General features: G+C 33.5%; 1 protein-coding gene across 1 annotated transcript in view; it reads right to left on the bottom strand.

Annotated features, from left to right (window-relative positions):
• The window catches only part of LOC144448005 (mediator of RNA polymerase II transcription subunit 25-like), a 58,437-nt gene extending 35,652 nt beyond the window's left edge, over window positions 1-22,785 (bottom strand). The window contains exon 1 of the mRNA XM_078138148.1: window positions 22,474-22,785. Within this exon, the coding sequence (XP_077994274.1) occupies window positions 22,474-22,598 (125 nt within the window). The 5' untranslated portion in view covers window positions 22,599-22,785. The remainder of the gene's footprint in view (window positions 1-22,473) is intronic.
• Between the last annotated feature and the right edge of the window lie 278 nt (window positions 22,786-23,063).

Here is a 23,063-nt window from a genome sequence, read left to right as displayed (position 1 = left end):
TGAGATTTGACAGATAAATGGTGGTCTGTTTTACATGTAAGTACACAATGACAAAAGACGCTATTATACGACGATACAGATTTAACGTTCAATCCAGTTTATCGAAAACTGCATATGTTCCCTAAGAAAGCAAAATTGTCAGCACTGCGTGTATAAGTACTACATACCCTTAAGCTACAAGACATACACAATGTATAAAGTGAAAGGAAACTAGCTGTTGATAGTTTAGTAACGGAAACTGAGAGAGAAGAATATAGTGCTGGCTTTATCAATGAAAATAATAAATATCGCTCTAAGCACATTGAAGGAAAAAAATAGTATTGATACATGTATGTAGCTCAATATTCAAACATAACACCAATGTGCTGTTTGTCTCTGAAAATTATGTATGTATGTATGTATGTATGTATGTATGTATGTATGTATGTATGTGTATGTATATATGTATGTATATATGTATGTATGTATGTATGTATGTATGTATGTATGTATGTATGTATGTATGTGTATGTATGTATGTATGTATGTATGTATGTGTATGTATGTATGTATGTATGTATGTATGTATGTATGTGTATGTATGTATGTATGTATGTATGTGTGTGTATGTATGTATGTGTGTGTGTGTCTGTCTGTCTGTCTGTCTGTCTGTCTGTGTGTGTGTATGTATGTATGTATGTATGTATGTACATTTGTATGTATGTATGTATGTATGTATGTATGTATGTATGTATGTATGTATGTATGTATGTATGTATGTATGTATGTATGTATGTATGTATGTGTGTGTGTGTGTATGTATGTATGTATGTATGTATGTATGTATGTATGCATGTCTGTACATGTACAAATTACAATGTACATTTATCTATACTTGAATACATACAATTATGTTATGCTTGTAATCACCACATATGTACAGCATGTATGTTTTGTGGTTATAATGCCTTTAATTCAAAATTATGTAATTCATCACCACTACAGTCCAAATCAGCATATCTCCCACTCTATCTCTGACATGTATATTTAAAAAGACACATAAAGTCACTACACATGTGTACATATGTACACATGCTACATGGCATGGTCCGTGGCATGTATCTTGGTCTGTGACATCACAGGTCATTGACTTCTACACAAAGAGCAAACGTATTTACATGTAAGGAGGCTCTCACTTACACTGAACACAACCCATTCACTTCTCCACCCTTTGTCCTAAATGACAATACAACGCATGTTACACATATTTGTCACAATACAATCCTCCTTAATATGAAGAATTTTCAATTTTTTTGACATAATACACTGTTACACACTGAAGTACACTCACTTAATCTATCAAACTTACTTTGACAGTGGCAAAGAGATACAAATTCACATGTATAAGTGTGTCAAGCTAAATACCACTCATTCTAGAATGGAATAGCTTATTTCAAACACTTATTTTTTGTTTGTGCAAGTTAAAGAACCGTCCCCCATAACAGAGGGGATGGAAGTGGAGCAAGACTGGCAATACACAGATATCTTAAACCATAATTTGTTTGGGAGCAATTTTTTTTAATGCATACACATTAGGAAGATTGGGTACACTTTATATATACATACATGTATACTAAATACATTGTACATGTCCTGCCTTTTCAAAAAGTCAGAAGATAAATTTTCTCTGAAACAAAACAAATACTATAAACATACTTGTACAAATGTAGATACTTGCCGCACAAAGTTTCTGTTAAAATATTTGTTCCAGTGTTAACTAACAGTCATTTATAAGGTAACTGTACACAAAATACATTGCATTCCGAAGTCATTTCATGTGAATATTCCTAAGAATAAGAAGTACATATAATTTATCTGAATTCCCTTTTAATAGTCAGTTCACCTGACTTCCCTGTCAGTGAAAAGACACACAAAATTTATCTGAGTTCCAGTCGTTTCACTTAAGTTCCCTGATACTGTGGCTGAGGATAACATAGTAAATGTACACAAAATTTATCAGCAGTCCAAAGTCAAGTTCCCTATCCATGTTCCCAAATGGTAGCAAGTTACATGTACATGTAAGTACACAAAATTTATCAAGGTTCCTAAGTCATTTCACCTAGCTAACTCTATCTGTATTCCTAAAGGTTAGAAGACACACACAATTTATGCAAGTTCCTACATCATTTTACCTGAGTTCCCTCGTGTATTTTTAAGAGTTACACAGACAATAATTATCATACATAATTTGTAGTTATCTTATCCTTTCACCTGAGTTCCTTACAATGTTTCCTAACAGTCACTGAAGTACACAACATTTCATTAAAGTTCTTCACATCAGCTCAGACAGATGACTATCTCTGATCCTTCAGGTCAACTGCCTAGAAAAGGTGCGACATAACTCTAGTGGTAATGAATAGGAGTTATGTCGCACTTGTTCTGGGCCAGTGAAGTGTAGTAATATATATGACATATGATCTAGACAGGGGGGTATTTTATAATTACGTTAACACCTGATGTGCAGACTAGTCATTGCTTTTCAAATCATTAAACGATGGATCTTGAGATTTGGCAGAAAACCAATATCAAGTCTCTGGGCTATATGTCACAGAAATAAAAGTACATGTAACTTACACCTACATGATCAATATTTTGGTTTATCCGCGCGAGAATAATGACTTGATAACTATCTACAATGTAAATGTGACATACTGTTTTCCTGCTTTCATTATCTACTGTATATAAAAACCCACACATATGACTAATATCTAATATCATAGTGTTATCTTTTATGATTCATGCAAGAATATAGTAGCTTTGTGATTAATTGAGTACTGGAATACTTTGGCTATGTTTTGTTCACACATGCATATAATTGCTATGTAGTATGTACATGTACCATAACACACTTCATAATTGAAGAAATAAAGATAGATAGATACATACATGTAGGTAGATAGATAGATAGATAGATAGATAGATAGATAGATAGATAGATAGACAGACAGACAGACAGACAGACAGACAGACAGACAGACAGACAGACAGACAGACAGACAGACAGACAGACAGACAGAGACAGACAGACAGATAGATAGATAGATAGATAGATAGATAGGTAGGTAGGTAGATAGATAGATAGGTAGGTAGGTAGGTAGATAGGTAGATAGATAGATAGATTGATTGAATTGGTGTCAATATGATGTTGTCCAAACAACAATGAACAATCATTCACTATTCCAAACAATGTAGTTATGCAAATGAGGTAATTACTTATTCATATTCATTCAGTTTATTCATACTTTCTTACCACTCATTATTTGTAACATGAGTCAGACCAAATGAAGTCATCAATTATCAACAAATTGTTTATTATTAACTGATTCATCTTTGGGTGTTTTAACAATTGCAAAGTATGTCAGATTCCTGAAAATAAGAATGTAGGACAGTTAGCCAGAAAAAAATCACTCAGCAGTGAAATTTAAAGTCAGTAATTCAACTGTATTGTGCTTATTTGCTGCTGATAACAATAACCAATCATGATCAATTCTACATTTTCATCAATCTTTAGTATTTAAAGTATAAATTTATGCAAATAATTGTATTGTTTATGCAAATTCAGTCAAATATATGCAGTTTACTCACTTTCATACTACTCATTATTTTTAGTGTGATTCATAGCAAATGAAGTCATCAGTTATCAATAAATTGGTTATCTTATTGTTAATAAACTGATTCATCATATGTTTGCATTTATGCAAATAACCTTGTTTATGCAAATTAATTCAAATATATGCGGTTTACTCACTTTTATACTACTCATTATTTTAGTGTGATTCATAGCAAATGAAGTCATCAATTATCAATAAATTGGTTACTTTATTCTTAATAAACTGATTTATCATGTTTGCATGATATGAAAGACAAATTCCTTGAAAAATGGCCAGTGCTAGGAAAATTAATCAGTAATTCAAGGTATTTTTTTACTCATTTATTGCTGATACTGATACAGATGACGTCATTCTCTCTTACTTTCACTTTACCTCTATATTACTAATTTCCCTTCCTAAATTTTTTCAACATTTTTTTTGTTTTTCTGAAACTTTTGTACATATCTTGACCTAATTTTGAACTAATTTTTATGAAACACCAACAGCATTTCAAATTAATTACAAAATAGTCTTGAAAAAGTGAAACTTGGGCAAACTTTGTTTGAATTCTCTAGATCTGACAAAGGCATATTAAATTGACAACATACAACCATAGACCATTTTGTAGTCTATGATGCAACCAATCTTTCAAATACAACTTGTTTTCTTTCTTATATTACATTCAAACGCATCTTGTAATAGTAAAAACAAGTTAATACATGTACATCCTCATTTTACATCATTTTTCTCATTCTGTTAAATTGATGAAATTCATCAAACACCAAAAAAATCACAACATTTCTGAACTGAACCCTTGCAAATCCATTTTATTTCACTTACTCTCTCCCTCACGATCAAAATCTTTGTTGAAAATGCAATTTTGTCGAAACTACGTACATAGAAGTCAAAAGAAATGTGAACATGTCGAGTTCACAGTTGGACCAGAGTAACTGAAATGGCAGATTGAATAATTCATGTTAACTGATACCCACTCCCCTTTATGAACCACGGAATGACCTTTTGTTACCTTTACTGACTGGACCAGACTCTAAAAATTTGATGTAGCAGCTTTAAGGCGTGTTTGACATGATACAGTTGGCAGATGCAACAAATGTCAGCTCAGTATTTGATAGCAGAAGTTGTTTGTATTTAAAGGGTTCATTTACGACTCCCCCACACTTTAAAATGATACTGGTTACTGGCAGGTGACCGTATGACAGTCAAGTAATATCTCAAAGAAACTGGAGTACTACGACGTGACGACAAACAGCGGGCCGACAAGTCACTCTTTCTCCTATGAGTGGGAGGCCATTGGTTCAACACAGATTGTACAAATACTACTACTAGTGAGACAACTGGCATTCGTTTGCTACCCGTACCCCATTGCATCTGTTACTTCAAATTTCTGTTTCAAAATTCATAACCTTTCACTCACAAATTTTCACAAAAATATCAAAGATCATAACAAGGTTGTACTTTCTAGAGTCCACTTGCATCTGTTATTTCAGATAAAGTTTCAAAATTTGTAAATCTTCACAAAAATTGGAAAATTGTTGACTTTCACAAAACTATCAAATATTAAGACATATAGTTTATAATTTTAGAGTATAATTTCCTTCCATCTGTTACTTCCAATTTTGGTTTCAAATTTTTACTTACGAATTTTCAGAAAACATCAGACATTTAAAATTTGCAAATTTTGGTAAATATTAAAGTCTTTAATATTACATTTTCAAACATAATTTTAAAATAAAAAATAATAAGTTGTCAAGGTTGATGGGACTTGCTTGCTGTCATTGACAATGCTATTGGACGAAAATTTTCAAATTGTTATTATCAGTTTGACAATGTATTCAAGACAAGCTGAGAAGATGAGGGCTCGGAGGTATACGACCAGCTAATGATGTATCTACTATCTAGACATCGCCGTAAACAGGCAAGGTAATAAGATAGAAGACACAAGACTAATATGGAGGTGTTTGATGTTAAAATCTACACCACATGTCTACACAACAAGACTAACATTTCCTTCTTGATACAAATTTTTCAAAGATTCTGAAAAAAGACACACTGTTGTTAATAGCTCACGAAGCGGCTGCATAGCGGCTCAATGACTAGTACACATGCACATCCTATGCATTGTGGCGCAATGACTACACATGCACATTCTATGCATTGTGGCGCAATGACTACACATGCACGTTCTATATACTATGCACATTTTCCACGAGGAGGGCAATATCTCCAATATCATCGTCAAACAGCTGGTCACAAATGAATCTACCTTGCGTGAGCTTATGGGCTTTGCCTAGTTATGATATTATAATCACAAAGCCACCAAATGTCTGGCTTCATCAAAATGATATGTTGAAAAACTGAAAGTTAATAGAATAAAAAATTTAAAAAGTCCAAAGATATATTTCATACCTTCACAATGATAGAAAACTTCAATTATTTACATCTACGTCAGTTGATTTATTTTTTGTTTTGTGGCTGAAATATTTTAACCCTATGGATAGGAAGTTTCATAATTATCATCTTTCCATATTTTCAATTTATAATGTTGATATACCTGCTGAGGCTAGTTTGACCACCTGGTAATCACATCGTATCAACCTCCTATGAATTTACAATTTATTAAAAAAATTATTTATCAACAAGTAATCACGTCCATACTTGATTCAATACTGTTTACAAATGGACATCAAGCCAGTGTACACAGTTAGTACCATCAACATCAAACAAATTCACAATTTGTTTACAAACAAGTGATCAAGTCCATGCGCTATTACTACATGTAGATTCATACATGTACAAAAATGTAACTGTTTACATGCATACGGACAGTATACAATGTACATACATACATGTACATGTATACTCTGAAAGACCAAATAATTGGTCAACTTATCACGTGCTATCCCATGTTGGGTTGAAGCAATATATTATGAGTGAAAACGAAAAACGAATCCTTCAAGCTCATGTACACAGTACCATTAAATTACTGGTAGAAAGAGGTAATGCCGCTTATCAGAATGATTGAACAATTTGATGTCAGAGGTCAAACCGGCTGAATTATAGTACCTCTTTTTCCTAAGTAAATGTAAATAATGTATTTTTCACAACTGCAAAAGTAACGAAAACAAGCAAAAAATTCACAGAATTTACAGCTACTGGGTCGTTTAAAGCATACATGTTTGAGAATTAGCCCACTATGATACAGTATAAACATTTCCTGTTGATTTTTGGAACCTAATATAGTAGTTACAATACATACCGTTTTTATGCACACTATAACTCTGTGGGCCATTCTACTTGTGTTTCATTAGGGGGCTTCACACTGCAAAATATAGTCCAGCCCTAGGCAGCTCTACATGTAAGTTTTAGTCTGACGTACTGTAAAAGTACTGTGTGAAAGTGTTAGGGCGGTCTAAGTCCGACTTTGTATAGTCTGGACTTAAAAAGGTTTACTAAGCCCGGATTATAACATAACAGACCAGATTTGTCAATGTGAAGGCATTTAGACAGTGTTTACACAGCTTTAAGTTTGGTTGGTCCAGAACAAAATGACCCCTTGTAATCCTTAAATATAACACTAATGCAATGACCTGGGATTGAAACATGGCCCTTTAAATAACAGAATCATTCCACTGTCTCTAGCAAAGAAACAAGTAGATCACCCTTTACACAAATTCTGCATGTCAAAGTTATAATGAATTTTAAATTGTACAAACATTGTTAAGAATCATGTTTTTATTCACACGGACTCACTAAAAAAAACTTCCAAAATGTCAAAATAGTGTTTTCATTCACGACATGACTATCATTTGTAACATACATGTACACGTATATTGTATTCACGCTGCACCCATAACACACCTGGTGCAAATCTTAAATTACATGGAAATAACTTTCCAGGAAATTTCTTTCACGTTAATCATGACATATATATAGTGGTGACATGGTGGTGATGTCATTGTTACGTCTGAGGAATAATAACCAACATGTAATGGTAAAGAGTACATTCATTGTAAGTCATAAAATTACTAACTGTGAAGAACAAATGTTTCATTTTAGAAACTGTACGCAAATTGTAATTTACAAATGTTTTATTTTAGAAACTGTAAACATTGTAATTCACATTTATTGTAAGTCATAAAATTACTAACTGTGAAGAACAAACGTTTCATTTTAGAAACTGTAAGCAAATTGTAATTTACAAATGTTTTATTTTAGAAACTGTAAACATTGTAATTCACATTCATTGTAAGTCATAAAAATTACTAACTATGAAGAACAAACGTTTCATTTTAGAAACTGTAAGCAAATTGTAATTTACAAATGTTTTATTTTAGAAACTGTAAACATTGTAATTCACATTCATTGTAAGTCATAAAATTACTAACTATGAAGAACAAACGTTTCATTTTAGAAACTGTATGCAAATTGTAATTTACAAATGTTTCATTTTAGAAACTGTAAACATTGTAATTTACAAATGTTTTATTTTAGAAACTGTAAGCAAATTGTAATTTACAAATGTTTTATTTTAGAAACTGTAAGCAAATTGTAATTTACAAATGTTTCATTTTAGAAACTGTACGCAAATTGCAATTTACAAATGTTTCATTTTAGAAACTGTAAGCAAATTGCAATTTACAAATGTTTCATTTTAGAAACTGTAAGCAAATTGCAATTTACAAATGTTTCATTTTAGAAACTGTAAGCAAATTGCAATTTACAAATGTTTCATTTTAGAAACTGTACGCAAATTGCAATTTACAAATGTTTCATTTTAGAAAGTGTAAGCAAATTGCAATTTACAAATGTTTCATTTTAGAAACTGTAAGCAAATTGCAATTTACAAATGTTTTATTTTAGAAACTGTAAGCAAATTGTAATTCACAAATGTTTTATTTTAGAAACTGTAAGCAAATTGTAATTTACAAATGTTTTATTTTAGAAACTGTAAGCAAATTGTAATTTACAAATGTTTTATTTTAGAAACTGTAAACATTGTAATTCACAAATGTTTCATTTTTCAACTGTAATTCACAAATGTTTCATTTTTCAACTGTAATTCACAAATGTTTCATTTTTCAACTGTAATTCACAAATGTTTCATTTTTGAAACTAATTCACAAATGTTTCATTTTCAACTGTAATTCAGAAAAGTTTCATTTTTCAAACTGTAAAACCACTGTAATTCAGAAACCTGTCAATTTAGAAACTTGCAATTGAGAAACATTATATTTTAGAAACTAAAATCATTGAAATGTAATTCTCAAATATTTGATTTTGGAAACTATTGTACTTTCAAAATCTTCCCTTTTGGAAATGTACAATTACTGTAATTCAGAAAATTTTGATTTTGGAAACTGTAAATCCACAAATTCACAGAACTACATGTACAATAAAGTAAACAGAAATGCTGCAGTCTGTGTACATGTACGTGTATAGTTCAGACACATTTGATTTTGGAAAATGTAAAATTATTGTAATACGAACTACGATAGAGGTGACATTTCATTTTGGAAACTACAACTACATCGCACCTAAATAGATATAACCGGTTACGTTTTTCTCAACATTTGTTCTTATTTTTGTCTTATGTAAATTATATTAATTTAAATTAAATTATATTATATAAAATGTATCAAACACATTAATTTAGTAATCTTGAAGGATTAACACTAAATTAACACATTTTCACTCGTCCCTGATAATCAAAATCAGATTTGTTGATAGGTACCAACAATTATGTCATTAAATCTTTCATATATTATATCTAAATACCAGGATTGAGTTATACCAGTATCAAGTAACGAATGAGTATGCTTTGGTAAGTAGAATACAATATGTAACACTTCGCAGGCAATAAAAATTGCGGCCAAAAACCGTCTAAACTCAGCCTGTGCCCCTTTAAGTCTTTCAAGACTTCAGGTAGGCTAGGATGAACCAGTTTAACTATTATTTGAGTGAATTGGGTGAAAATGGAAAATAACGAGGAAAAAGACAACCACTGAGAGATTGTAGGAAAGTGTCAAACTCATACTGCGACCAGGATATTTATTATAACTGTGATGTATTTCTTACAACATTTAGTGAAGAACAGTGGAAATTACGTGGAAATGTACAGCAGCTGTATGAAAATTGTTGGTTGTGTAGGGTTTATTTCATTAAATCAATGAAAAACTGTTCATGTTTTCAACATTCTTTGGTCACTGTGGTCAAGATAAAATATTTCTCATTTTCAGTTCCTCTTTATACATTCTCAGCTTCCTACGGTATTATCCAAACATCTGTATTGCATGTTTTTCTCAAAAATTACTGACGCGTGTAAAAAAAAAAGAGTAATTTTCATCGATAACGTTTCACTCCACTCTGAGAAAGCATATCGTCATTGCTACTGAACTGTACTGGTCAATTCTGTTGAGACTAACACAAGGATTATCTTGATGAAATAAACATGAAACTACTGATCCATAAAAGTTACACACTGGCACTTTATTTGTCGCAAATTATGTTACAGAGTAGACTGAAAAGTAGTCCCCTATGAAATACTGGCCTATCCTAACATCGTAAATACGAGTGACTCATCAACAAAGTTTCACATTCACAGCTCCCTTTCTCATACAATGTTTGAAAACTGCGACAACACATAAGATAAGATATAAATTTTACAAAATTTTTGGAAAATTCACATTTTCAAAGAGACAGCAAATGTAATAAATACAAAATGTACCACAATATTTTTTTTTTTTTTTTTTTTTAGAAAATCAACATTTTCAACGAGAAAGCAAATATAATAATATTCAAAATGTACCTAAATTTTGAAAAATTGAAAAAATGGATACATGTTCAGAGACTAAATCTTTGGTATTATATATTTTCAACATTGAAGAATATATCCCCCCCCCCCACCCCACCCCTCACCCACCCTTTGACAGAATGTGCATAACAACAAGGCTTAACCTTCTCACACAATGTATTCAACTGCTGAGAGGAAAATATTACGAAACAAAACACATTTGTGCCTCACTTTTTGAAGAAAAAAAATGAATATTGGTTTAATAGCTTACTCTACTTGACTTAAGACAGACCAGAATCAACCCTGATCCTTGGTAGTCTTATGCAAGGCATGATGGGAAGTGACAACCAAATTTCCCACATACCATGGCTTGACTCTACCATAATGTCAATATTGAGAAAGATCATTGGTATAATAATAATCTTTATTTATACTGGATAGTTCTTTAATTAAGTATATAAACACTTCGTCTCCCAAGAAGTCCAGTGAGGGCCATCCCTCATGGGTTCAGTGTTAATGCAGGAAGAAACCGGAGTACCAGGGGAAAACCTGTGTTTCTGTAGAGTCAAACTGAACGACACTCTACTTACTTACAGTGTGGTAAATTTAATTGGACCCTGAATGGGGTTTGAACCCCGACAGCAGTGGTAAGAGGCAAGTGGTTTAACCACTCGGCCACCGACAACGACAGAGTTTTCTGAATACAAACACTTTTTTCTATCTTTGCAGAAATGTCCAATTCATACATACTATAGTACAATGTATGTGCAGTCTTCATGGGTTACTAACTATATATACTTCCTCATAATATAAATATTTTGAATTAGTTTTGTAATCTGTATTACCCACAGCCACTGAATAAATACAGAAAATTCATGATGGATAGCCAAGTCTCCGGGCTGTATACACACACAGTCACGTCAAATAAGACAACAAGTAAGTTCACAAACATCATAATTCATTTGTGGTACAACTGCAGACATCAGACCATGGATGAAAGGAACCTGTTACAAACTGGGAAAGTAAACAAATGAATTGGATTAATAACACTTGGCACAGCAGAGACTTGTATTACCAGTACATACCATGGTTTGAGCTGAACAGTTTTATGGCTTCTTTACATGTACATGTATATGTATATGAAATAACTGGAGGACTGGCCGTTTGTTTGTGAATATGAACCACTATGAAAAGTGGCCATAAAACTATTCTTATCAAATGATGGAGTGTAATACAAGTCTCTCTACTGCCAACATGATGTGCCAAGTGATATTTATGCAAATTCAGTTGTTTACTTTACCTGTTTGTAACATGTTCTGTTTGTCCATGGTCTGATGTTGGCAGTTGTAACTCGTTTCCCTTGAATTACATGTAAATCTATCAACAAAGTGTCCACTTAAAGTGTCCATACACTATTGGAATTGACTCTCCATTAGTATTTCAGTAAGTATGTAAAATGTTTTGAAATGTTTTTGTCATGTGGTTTATATTGTAAATAAACAAAAGATAATATGTGATAGTTTGGCACGATAGCCTTCCAATACTTTTTATCAGGTAGCACTGAAAATAGACTGTTGACAGTTGTTCGTGCCTGTTTTGCTACATTTCATCTAAAACAAAGTCGTCACCTTGTTCCGTAGCACTGAATACTAACGCATACTGAGAATGATATGAACAGTGAGGGCCAGAGACACGAGCTCGTGCCTCATATCATTATCAGTACGTGTTAGTATTCAGTGCTATGGAGCGAGGCGACGACTTTGTTTTAGCTGAAATGTAGCAAAAAAGGCACGAACGACTATCGACAGTCTACTCTGAAAACTGCAGTGAAAATTGTCAATTTGTTTTGGTAATCAAAGTAAAATTTTACTTTTGTGGTATTTCAAATTGGGAACAAAAACAAAAGATGGAGAAATCTGAAAAAAATGGCAAAATTTTGTACCACAATTCTGGTGGGTAACATTCGTACAATGTGTGTACATTTTGTAACAGGTTTCCTTTTATCGTCGCTACTTGTTTTTTAGAAACGTGGCAAAACGACTTGTTTTTGCATACTTCTGTTGATTTGGCACTACTACATGTACATCTGCTATGTAGGATCAAGTTGCTATCCTGTGTACATGTGTCATAATGTACTTCCACCATACAATGGCCTGACACCAGGCAGAAAGCACGAGGTCATTCACCTTTCTGACCTTGAAGTATTTGCAGAGACCAAGTGTTGCTGTTTAGATATACACTGTTCAAATTTGAAGAGTTTCAAACCATTGCAGAGATCAGTGCTGCTAGTGAGGATAGTAGTGAGATGTATCAAACCATTTCTGAGACCAACTGTTGTTGTGTACATGTGCAGTATTTAAATTTTAAAGGGTTCCAAAACAAGTCATAACACACAAGTCACTGTATTGGATTCTACAGTTATTTAAAAATAGTTTCTTGCCAAAAATTACCAGAGATAAAAATTTCAAAATTTATTTCTGAAAATTACAACACAACACAATACAACACAGCACAACACAACACAACACAACACAACACAACAACACAACACAACACAACACAATACAACACAACACAACACAACATTATACAACACAACACAATACAACACAACACAACAATCAAACTGAGATACACAGCTTCATGTACATTTGTATTTTAATAAAGTTTCCCTTCATAATATCAGTTTCTGCGAACATTAACACACACACACACACATCCAGACAGACATAGACAGACAGACAGACACTTTCCCATGCCAATAGCACTACTGAACCAAAGAAGTTCAGTTGTGCTAAAAAATAATTTGGGCGCCAACTCCTCCAGTCTCCAGATATCAAACAGTTTAATCTTAAATGTATTCAGTCTCACTTGATGACACAAGGAATATCAATAACAAGATTTAGTAAAGTACATTTTTATTGAAACAGAATTCTGTGAAATATGAGCATTTTTATTTTCACTGCAAAAATGTGACTAATTGACTAATACGGCCCAGTATCAACAAACTCAATATTGCTACATGTATATCTGGTATCTATATTTTTTTAAGTCCATTTTATTTTTGACTATATTTTATTCATTTCGCTAAGCTTTCAAACCCACAACTGTGGTTAAATGTACGAAATCTAAAAAATTAAAATCAGACTTCATCTACATGCGATTATGATACCCTGACACTGTACATGCATACCAAATTATATAATCTTTGGAAATTAATTTAAATAAATCTACATATCGTCCCAAATTAGCTTTACAAATATTTTTTCATATGAAATGTGATAAACTTAATACAGAGACATCAGGTACATATGATACATGTACATGCAAATCAAAATCTCTTCAGTAGTTACATTATGAGTGTTGTAAAGTTACATTATGTCTATGTATTTACTATACCATGCTTTCCATTTTTTGCATGTTGTAAAGGTAATAAAGCATTATATGACAACCATGAACAGGGTAAAATTATCAATAAATTCACTTGATTTATAACAGTTTAGTGTACATTGTTGCTATTGACATAAAGCATGCTTGCTACAATGTACACTGAATTGTAACAATTAAAGGTTTACTATGTACACACAGATGTGTATATAACTGTAACCAATTCAAGGTCTGTTTTTACTAAATACAATACAAAGTATCATACCACAAAACAAAATTGCTACATTGTGTACTTTTTGTTACAAATACAATACAAAAATATACCACAAAATTGCTACATTGTGTACTTTTTGTTACAAAAAAAGTGAAATACTGCTACTATTCAGTTCAAGCTGGTTTGGTTCAATACTCATTTGATTCTTACATTTTACAATGACAGTATATGCCACAAAAAGTACAAATTCATTTCTCTGTCCATTTCATTCACGTAATGAATTACATGTGTATCTATCATCACAAACAGTATTTTTGCTGATGTTTGTGAACAGTAAGAGAGGAGAAGAATGACAGGTGGTACATGTATGTAGTAAATTGATTTAATCTAGAGTAGTGTTATCTTGTCAGCATAGCCATAAGGATGACATGGGATGCGTATCAGCCAGTTACAAAGCCTGATTGGGCTGTACAACACGACCTACATTTGTACATGTATCTTACAGTTTATGCCAAATCTTACAATTTTTTCATCGTACATGGATTCTAGTTACATAATACATGTATGCTGGTAAGAGATGAGATACAGGAAAAATCTACCTGGTTTCCCAGTCACTTTACCAGGTTCTCTAGTCAATAGGTAAAATCTACCTGGTTCCCCAACCATTTTACCAGGAGTCTCTCATAGGTAAAACCTACCTGGTTCCTCAGTTATTTGAAAAGGGTTCTCTAGTACATGTAAATAGTTTAAAATCTACATTGTACCTGCATTCTGAGGTGTTTTAGCATGGTTTCCCCCACCAAAATAATGTAACAAGGTTTGAGAAATTTTAACTGATTTCCCACACAGATTCCCAAACCTTATCAAAAACACTGGGAAAGTATGGATATTTTCCTTTTTTCTCTTCCATGGATTCTACTTCTCAGAGTATAAATTATGAACTACAGAGCTTACTACATGTAGCTGCACAGTAGATAGATGCATAGCTAGCTGAATCAACTATAAGGTGTTGTTAGATTTTACAAGGTAATAAGTAGGTAAAAGCTACCGGAGTTCCCCATACCTTTTACCTACTTAAATTACAATGTACAGTAGAGCGGATTGTAAAATTCCCCTTTTTCTTGTGTTACATCCTTAATAAAAATGTTACATTTACATCCAGGAAACCATTTTAATTTCATCAAAACCCTCCCCTGCTTCAAAAGTACCACTAGGGCTATACACTAGAAACCAATAAACATGAAACATACACTGTAACATCTTTTTTTTTTCTGGTTGAAAAAATCTTACTAAAATGTCACATTTTATTGTTACCATGTCTAGCTGGACAATTATCAAAGAGATGATCACAGTAAATGTCACACAAGCTCATTTCCAGGTTGATTTTTCCCCAACACGATATTTCTTGCATAAAAAATAACATCTGTGGAGACTGTATAATAAAATTATTACAGACTTGATATGAGAGTGTCTGCCCTCAGTGCAACGATACACCATCACCCAGCTACACATTGTACTGATAGTATCCTTGCCTAATATCATGGTAACACTACATGTATATAATACATAATATTGTAAATTTTTTAATATTCCATGAAAAAATCATCCATGGATGATTGATGTCACCCCTGTGAGTTTATACAATGGGTTCATGAAAGTTCAATCCCGGTGACTTCACAGACTGTAAGTTTCATGCTCGCAAGTTTGCACAGCGTAGGTAACCAGCACTGTGAGTTTGCACAACATTAAAGTTCCATCCCTACTAATTCGTACAACATAAGTTCTACCCCTATGAGTTCGTTCAATGCAAGTTCCATCCCTACGAGTTCGTACAAAGTAAGTTTCATCCCTGTGCATTTATACAATGTACAATGTAGGTTTCAACTCTGTGAGCTCAGACAATGTTGATTCCAAGTGTTGGTAAGTTCAGTGTCCTTTTCAAAGCATTCCACTAACTATCTAGATAATTTGCATCACAATAAACACAACTGTTACATAAATGTGCTTTAACCATTTCTACATGTATATCATTAAAACACATGGCCCACGTTATAGTGATTGTGAGTAGTATTAGTAAAGCTAGACCTACATGTAAAACGAGTTTATATGAAGTACATGTAGTCATGTATTTAGGAAACTATCTTGTAGCTAAATTAGTTGTTTGTACGAAACAGAATTTTCTTGGTATAACTTGAGTTTTCATGAAGTACATATAGTACATCATACATGTACAACAGAGAAGAACATATATGTACATACCCCGGTATATAGAGCTTAATAATACAAATAACCACTTATTCAAATGTTTGTCAAACTCTGTCTTGAAGATATTTGAAACGTGGGTATATGCTTGAAATTTTTACATGTGAACGACTCTCTTGGATTGAATGTGTATATATACATTGTGTGTGTATATCTGTGTGTGAGTGTGCATACATGTATGTATGTATGTATGTATGTATGTATGTATGTATGGAAAATGTATATGTATGTATGTATGTATGTATGTAATATGTATGTATGTATGTAGGTATGTACGTACATACGTATGTTCGTACGTATGTACATATGTATGGAATAATGTACATCTATGTATGTATGTATGTATGTATGTATGTATGTATGTATGTATGTACAATGTATGTGTGTATATGTATGTATAATGTGTGTGTATGTATGTATGTATGTATGTACAATGTATGTGTGTATATGTATGTATAATGTGTGTATATGTATGTATGTATGTATGTATGTACAATGTATGTGTGTATATGTATGTATAATGTGTGTATATGTATGTATGTATGTATGTATGTACAATGTATGTGTGTATATGTATGTATAATGTGTGTATATGTATGTATGTATGTATGTACAATGTATGTGTGTATATGTATGTATGTATGTCTGTATCTTCTATCTAAACTTACAACAGGTGACTGGTGAAAACAACTACGGTTGATGGAGGTAAAACTTTAACCAATGACACATATTGTACCACTCTGACCCCTAACCCTATACCCTAACACATCACTGGCAATACTCAAGGACTGACCCTTCATTTCAAACAGTGATTGATATGATTGCAGAGTCCAACTTGTTTATTTATTGTGTGCCAGTCAATGAACTAGATAAAATAGTGTCAAATTTGTCATGATTTCTGTAGAGATCAGGCAATCTACAAGAACAGGAACATGTGATGAAATATTAAGACTTGTTATGGTTTTATTATTGTCATACTGTATTTAGTCTAAACTGAACACTGACCTAAATTTCAAGGTCAAATTGACAGACTACAAATTTGTTGACACACATCAGCAGAAACTTGTATAAATTTGCTGATGACCTTTGACCTGTCATAACTACTGGGTTATCATGTTCTGTGCTAAGGTTTTGACTTGTAATTGGTAATTTTTTGTTAAACCGTTCAAACTTCTGTAACGATTATTTTTCGTTAAAATTTTAGAAATTCAGTAGCAAGTAGTTTTTGTTGCAATTTTCAAACTTCTGTAAAAAAAGTGTAACCATGGCATTTTGTTGAGATTTTAGAACAGCAGTGATCAGTAGTTTGTACTAAGACACCTGATCCAAATTTACACCTAATTTGCATTTTGGAACTTGGTGGGGAAGTTAATGGACTTGATGAACTAACAGGTAGACACTACCTACTTGTCACATGTTACAAATGATTTCAAAAGATAGCAGTGTACCAACTATAAAACAATTTGATGTTACACACTGTATTGTTAATAGCAGTATTTCTTTTTCACTATTAGGGTATCTGTGCAGTCTGGAAAACTTAAATGCACTTTTGTTTCACATTTTTTCGCTACTGTGTAAAGTGCTTCCATTGCCACTATCAGTACATCATGATGCACTGCTGAATAGTTTGGTCACTTTGCTGTAGGATGGTCTTGGGTGTGTTAACTCACCCCACAAATAGGGGGGATGTCTTGGATGTGTTAACTCACCCCACAAATTAGGGGGGATGTCTTGGATGTGTTACAGGTACCTCATCCCACAAATTAGGGGGGGGGGGTGTCTTGAATGTGTGAACTCACTCCACAAATTTAGGGGGATGTGAAAATGGGAACAAACTATTCAACTATTACTGGCTTTTAAATGGACCACCGCTGTATCAGATGATGGCATTACAAGTTGGTATCCCCACATGATGTGAATCAATGAAACAAGAAATTGATGCACTGTTTTAGATAGCGAGGAACGAACCATAGCAGAGTGGAACGACGACATGTCACAGTACACAAGAATTCATTTCCAGAGAGCTATAGATACGGAACTCTGTTCAAATAATTACACATATTTAAGCTGGAGTTACCAGGCTAAATTACAAATGATGACACTTCGTACTTGGTGACTGTGTACACACGACTATGAAATACAAACTTAACTGTATACATGTACCAGTTATCTGCTTGGTACCTAGGCTATACATAAAGATGTGTATGATATATGAACACCAGTAGGAGCCACCGCTGTTTGAAGTAGGCAATGTTTTATACTTTACGCAAGTACATGTACTGTAACACAATCATTAGTTTATAAAATATCATGTTTCAAGATGCAAACATTTTTATTTGCCGAATCTGACACGATTTGTTTTCATTTTCAATTTTTTTCCATGTGAAGGAAAAACATGTTGGCACTGTAATACTACTTCACAGCCCAATTTTCAAAGTTTTTGTCAAACGTTCGTAAATACATTGTATGGCATTGTGCAATTTGTCAAGTTCCTCAGGATTTTATCGTTCCCAAAACTATGTTCAAGAAAAGTGAAAATTTTACATTAGTGTTCAACTTTGCTGTTCTTGTGATTCTAATACCTGCCAGACAACTAAAATACACTTGTAAGTTGGCATATGTACAGCTGTCCTACTGGTTTTATTTTCAAGCACTTCCTGAACAAGATTAAACATGGCCGCCAACTCAAACTTTGTAAACACTAACAATTCACTACTTTTCTTCTACATTTTATGAGAGTATACATGTATTTCCCAGCAGGGGTTGAGTATTGTGTTTCATAAATGAGTTCATAGTCATATTGAAAGACAAGGTATTATACATGTATAGTCAATGTAGCCTGCATTGTCTGTAAAATTTAAATATGGCCTGTTTTGTGTAAATCAAATCTGACCAACAAAGGTAAACAAACTGTCATTATATATCTACATACTACAACATTATTAACTAGTCTACTACTGCTGACCAGCTGTTTTGATCTTATATCTGTAAAGTTTTGTTCTTTGTAGGAGCCATTTTTTGTGCTAAGTGGCAGCGATACACGTTTTTTCTGTTTGACTTGTTCAAGTATGTGCAACCATAAAATTAGGTACACTACTACCGCTACATCAGTGGTGAAAGACAAAACTTGTTCAAATAAACTGATATAATGTATTCAGTCCAAAATAGTTGAAAATGGCTGACATTTCCGGAGTATAAAAACCCCTTCTGAGGGTATATGTTCCCACATTCTGAACTGGTGAGATAGCTATTAAGAATTTGAATGAATAAAATGCTTACTTTAAGTTTAACGGTAATGTGTAAGCTACAATTTTAAAATTCATTTCATTTTCTTGTAGGATCATAACTTAAGTTGTGTCCTGGAGTAGAATTTAAAAAAATAACTAATATATAAACGTAATAATAGGATTGAAAGGATTATCTTGTTATCTCTCTTTAGGCTTTGCAATTGTTGAGTTACAGCTCAGACCACAGACCCTCCACCAACGTGGGTGGAGGGTCTATGCTCAGACCAATGAACAACAACATTATAATATGACATCGGATGACTTACCAGAAAGTGAAACAGTATCTTTTAAATTTGTGAAGTTTGGTTAGTTTTTTAATTTCAGAAATCAACTTTACAGTTACAGTTACAGCAGCATAAAAAAGATGACAAAATATCAAAACATTTCTCGATGTTTCACTTTACCACCCCTATTTCGACAAATAATAGTACGGCCTTTCATACACTTACTATAGGTAACATGATCACTTTTACTTCAAAATAGGTGTGAACAGCTTATGTATGGTAACAATTCACTACCCCTCCCTTGTTATTGTCAACTTCACCTATATTTCCTTATCAAATGGATTAACCCAATTGCTTGGGGCAGTGGGGCTAAACCACAGAATGTATTTATAGGTGTGGTCACATCACCTAATACTGATGTTACACACCCTTCCTACGTCATATAAGCAGAAAATATCTTTCTACGAAAAAATATCTTCAAAAAAAAAGAATAATACGTGGGCTGTGAAATCTGTTGCTAAGCGATGTTACACAAAGTCTGATAAATTGATGAAAATATCCGTTATTATAGAAAATTATTTATAGTAACATTGTTTTGGGACTTTTTGGAAATTGTCTATAGTTGCCTTGGTTGATCCCCAATGTTTATATGCTAACAACCTTTTCATTTGCTGGCTACACTCCAACTATAAATACATTATATTAGTGGGTGACTTCACACAGTTACTGAGATCATATGCTATTAGTAATTTACATAAACATCACATGAATTGTATGTACAAATGTAGTATCGATATTACCAAATAGACGACTACTTAATATACAATTCGCAAAATTTTGTCAAAATCACAGCCTTTCTTGGGTATGCTGTCACCTGTGAAACTAATCTTGCAAAAGTTTTGGAAACCTGTAACACAGATAGTAAGCAGGTGAAGTTATACTTTTTAAAACTTAAATGCTGGTGGAGAAGCCAATACAATGTAAACTGAATTTTCAACTTCTAAGAACCCTTAAATTAAAGTAAAAGTGATGAGATTTTAACTGTTTTTCACCAAAATGTTTACTCTAGCCTTCCAATGTGTTTTTTTCTTGCCTGACAAAAGTGAATGTTATCTGCATACAAACAAGAATATTATAATGAAGTACACCCATTGTATATGTGTATCATGTAGTTTCAAATGACCCATGCATGGGGGGAGTGATGGAACTGTATTGTGGGCTCACTGATCCTGGCACCCAAGAGTGACTTCATTTGTTTATCTACTGGACATGCTGTATGATGTGTGAATGGGGGTTAAAAAGAAGCCCTTCATAGCACTTTGGTATCAAATTTGAACATAAAATCGTTGCTGCACTTCTGTCTAGAACAGTTAAATTTATGAGTCAATGTCATTGTTTTCCAACTACATGTATGTCCACATTTCAAAGTGTCTAATTATTCTATACTTGTGCGTCTCTTCAATTCTGCTGGGAATTACACAGCAGAGCTAAAAATAAGCATTTTCACATTCATAAACGCACTGCGTAAAGTTTAGTCATCGCCTGGCCTCGAAACATGCTCAACCGACCGTTTTGACAGTACTGAGATATGTTGATAATCGAAAACAGATTGCACGACTCAATTACCATCACAAAAAACGTCGAGCACTGAAGCAGTGGCCGTGTTTACTCCAAAACACGACAATTAATATGGCACGCTTCTGGGTGAGGTCTTGGTTCAACACAGGAAGTCCGCACAATTTAGATAGAAACCGTATAACTAATGTGCCCTGAATAATTTAATATCTACCAAAAAATCCGGATATATAGCTATCGGCTTCACTCTCGGCACAGCGTTAGTTTAAAAAATGCTCCGGTATAAGTATACACGTTTCATAATAAAAAAAAAAAACCTGTAAGCCAAAGATACAGCTGCCAGTATCAACGGTAAAATGTGACCCTTCAGCATATTGCCACCACATTTCAGTAATATTTAACTTTATAGTAACGGGGGTCATCGAACACCCTGTCCCATTTAAAAGCTGGGAGTTGGTAGTTAAATGCATACAAAAGATCAACGATGGGGTGATTTTTCTTTGAATGTACACAGAATTGTGCAAGCACCAAAATTCCGGCTCACGTTGATAAACCAAACGAGACAAGAACAAACCCACAGACCACTTTCATTTCTTGTATGTAACTTACATAAAACGGAACTAAATGTGCCGAGTTATTTAATCGGAGACACAGAACTTGGTACGGCTGGGCGATCTGATAAAAACCACGGTACAAACTGATTAAAAATCCGGCACACGACAGGTGTGCTCAACGTAAGTGTTTACCACATAAAAAAGGTACATTGAAAGAAGGTCGCACTGTTTGGTGTGTACTCCGGTCTGGAATTCGACCAAGGAATTTCACCAGGAAAGAATGCAAAGAACAAGCTGGCCGTAAAACGACTGCACGTGTTCAATTGGCCAAATAAAATGATTACCAATCAAACTCGCTACTACGAGTATTACAATGTGCTATTCTCTAAGAATCATGTCATTCACGACAACAGCCGTACGTGTGAGCATGAGAGGTGGCCAGTTGATGAGCTAGAAACTGTCGCTGACTTGGGGTGTATAGCCGGTCAGCTTGATAATTTTGTAAAAGGAACAACAATAGTAGTACTCACTCTAAAGTTGGGATGATGTATGATGTCTTCAACTGGTCGATATAGGCGTGCAGATTCGCCGTTCCTTCAATCACAAACACAACATCGGCACACGCCGGTGCCGAGCTAGCATCCGCCACCACCATTTTTCAAAAATTTTCACAAAGGTTCGCCAATAAATGTAATCGACTGTGATACGATGAGTGATCAGATCATAACACCCGGAAAGGTACGATAGAAAATGCTTCTCTGGTCTACAAAATCGCTGTGATTTGACGGGACATCCCCTATGCACTCCGAAATAGCGAATTACACTACGTTACGAGCTGGGCATCTTGCGGAAATAGGAAAGCTGATACGTACTGTTACATTCATTGGTATCACCCCCTGAGAATTTTAAATGTCAGGAGAAAAAAATATTCAGGTATATCAAATATATCCCATATCTTTGGTTTAAAATATCATTGAATATTTATAACTATATAATTTTGGTGTCATTTTCACTTTTATCCGAAAATTAGAAATGATTATACAAGTATAGTAGATAAGGACAAAGGGGGGTGGATGAATCATGGATCAGCGTAGGCGGAGAAAACACCTTAATGCAATGC

The sequence above is a fragment of the Glandiceps talaboti genome, chromosome 17, assembly GCF_964340395.1.
Source record: "Glandiceps talaboti chromosome 17, keGlaTala1.1, whole genome shotgun sequence".
In the NCBI taxonomy this organism is placed as follows: domain Eukaryota; kingdom Metazoa; phylum Hemichordata; class Enteropneusta; family Spengelidae; genus Glandiceps; species Glandiceps talaboti.
The sequence above is the reverse complement of the archived record's forward strand: the minus strand, read 5'-3'. Positions and strand labels throughout refer to the sequence as shown.